At 39.1% G+C, this 2,215-nt stretch overlaps 1 protein-coding gene across 1 annotated transcript in view; it reads right to left on the bottom strand.

The window, feature by feature from the left end:
- Window positions 1–434: 434 nt before the first annotated feature.
- Window positions 435–2,215, bottom strand: part of KCNH8 (potassium voltage-gated channel subfamily H member 8) — a gene marked incomplete at its 5' end in the record, with an annotated part of 94,554 nt that continues 92,773 nt past the window's right edge. The window contains one exon of the mRNA XM_085308248.1: window positions 435–1,139. Within this exon, the coding sequence (XP_085164374.1) occupies window positions 435–1,139 (705 nt within the window). The remainder of the gene's footprint in view (window positions 1,140–2,215) is intronic.

A 2,215-nucleotide genomic window follows, 5' to 3' on the forward strand; every position in this document is an offset into this window, starting at 1 on the left:
CACCTGAAGCAAACAGTGCCACAGATATTGTTTGGGAACCACCGTCAGACACCCAGGGAAGATCTTTGCTTCRATAAACCAAAGCTGCCCATGACAGTTCTTTTGTTCAGACTTCCAGCTGCTTTGACCCTCAGGGTCTTTTGACTATCACAAAAGTCTGCCAAACAGACCAGTAAGTTACATCTGTGTACAAAATGATTTTCAACATGCTTCTAGAATCTAGAAATGTTTCCCTACAGTATGAACCAGCAATACCTTTTCTTACTTTCTATAAATCTGAATTTTCTTTTTTTTTCTTTTTTCCCCTTTTTTTTTTTTTTAAGGTCTCCACGATCGCTAGAGAAAAGGTCAAACAAAGCAGTCGTGCAGTACTCTATAAATTTAAAACTGGCAACTGTAGAACATGCTTTGAGTACCACTTAACTTTTTTCTCATTATACRTCTATGGCTTGGTTATCTTTAACATCCCTTGTGCTTGTCACAACGTCTAATGGGAAATCTGAGGTTCGTGCAGAAACTGCTCCTGTTGTTCCTTCAAGATCCCAAGATCCTGGCAGGTTCTCAAGGCTCAGTGAGCTGACCGCGCCTTGGCTAAAGCTTCCTTCCTCGGATCTGCTGGGGAGCACGAGGTGTAATGATGTCTCTGATGAGGAGCATACTGAAGAAGAAAGAGTTGCTGAAATAGACTGAAGAGGAGTCAAGGTAGTGTCTGAATGGGGYGAGGTGCATCTTAAAAACTGCAGATTATCTTTCTGAATTACCTGATACTGGGATGGTGAATTTTCAAGGCCTGAAGTATAGTAAAATTCACTGTCCATAGAATTTTGAATGTTGGCTTCAGTTCTTCGGGGACTGCTGCCTACAGAAGATAGATCTGTATCCCAAATGTCACATAATGTGTTACCATGGCAAAGTTGTGCTTTGCTGCAAGCAATGTTCCCAGCTTGCATGTGCGTGCAAGGCTGATGCGTAGTCCAAGACATCCGAGTCTGCAGACTTCCYGTGGTAGGACTCCTAGACAGGCCATGGACTGCACAGACCCCTGGAGGCTTTGGTGGTGTCAGCAGGCTCTCCAGAAGGCGCATCACATTCTTCATATCTCTACTTAATTGTGAGACTTCTTGAGTTAAAGTTGTCACCTGTTATGGGAGAGCAAAAYACCCCAATACTTATTTATGCAGTACACACATTTTGCAAACATTTCTGAAATACATTTTACCCTTTTTTCATTCTAAGGATATCAGTGCTAATTACAAGGCACAGTATCTTTACTAAAAAGAGATATAATCTACTAATGCATGTGTGSAAAATAGTCCATCCATTTACCGTATCATAGCTACATGTTACACCAGCTATGGTATACTGAAATAATTAAATCAATAAAAACACATGACGGAACCATCATAGACAGAAGTCATYTGTCTTTAAATGATACTTTGTATACAAAGAGTGACTTCAGGGTCAGACCTGAAATGAATTCCAGTGGTGATATGACATCATTAGCTTCTTGATGAATCATTAAAATAGTRCATGAAYCATTTGCATGTTTTATAATGATGCATTGCATATATGCAGTTTTATAATGATGAATTGCATATAAATGAGTGAAACTGGTGAAAATTGGTTCAGAAACACGTGTGAAATGTACTGCCGTCTTCATGGCAAAGTAGCAGAAACCTATGCCCTAATTTGTCAGATACATGTAACAGTTGCATGCAAGCCTAGATTTTATTTAAAAAAACAAAACAAAAGAAATGCTTCCTACTGACTCTAGTTTGAACCAAAGACTGGAAGCTCTAAAAGCCACCTGTTACCTCTAAATTTTTAAACAATATGTGAAAGACTGTGTAACAGTTTGCTTCAGTGTTTGTGCAKGAAAGGTGTTGCATATAAAGTTGCCTCTTTCTAAGAGGCAGTAATACATAGCATAAATTAGTCTGGTAATAGGAAGGAAGAATCCTATCACTCATACTGCTGCTGTGAGCAGGGATCAGGTTCACAAGTTCTGAATTTGTTCTATAAAGTAAATTTAGATCTGAATAGGGACATTCTTTATGACAGCATGGGGATATTTTGGGAAACAAGGATCTAATCCAAGCATTACTGTGACCAGTTCCCTGTTTAAAATGTGTTTGCTCCCCTCCGCCCTGCCCCTTCTTCTTAAGAGAAGGTTTATAGGAAGCTAGGAAGCTAAAATTAGTCTTTTTTTTTTTTT

This window comes from Rhea americana, unplaced genomic scaffold, assembly GCF_003343005.1.
Source record: "Rhea americana isolate MKP2758 unplaced genomic scaffold, rheAme1 scaffold_271, whole genome shotgun sequence".
Lineage (NCBI taxonomy): Eukaryota > Metazoa > Chordata > Aves > Rheiformes > Rheidae > Rhea > Rhea americana.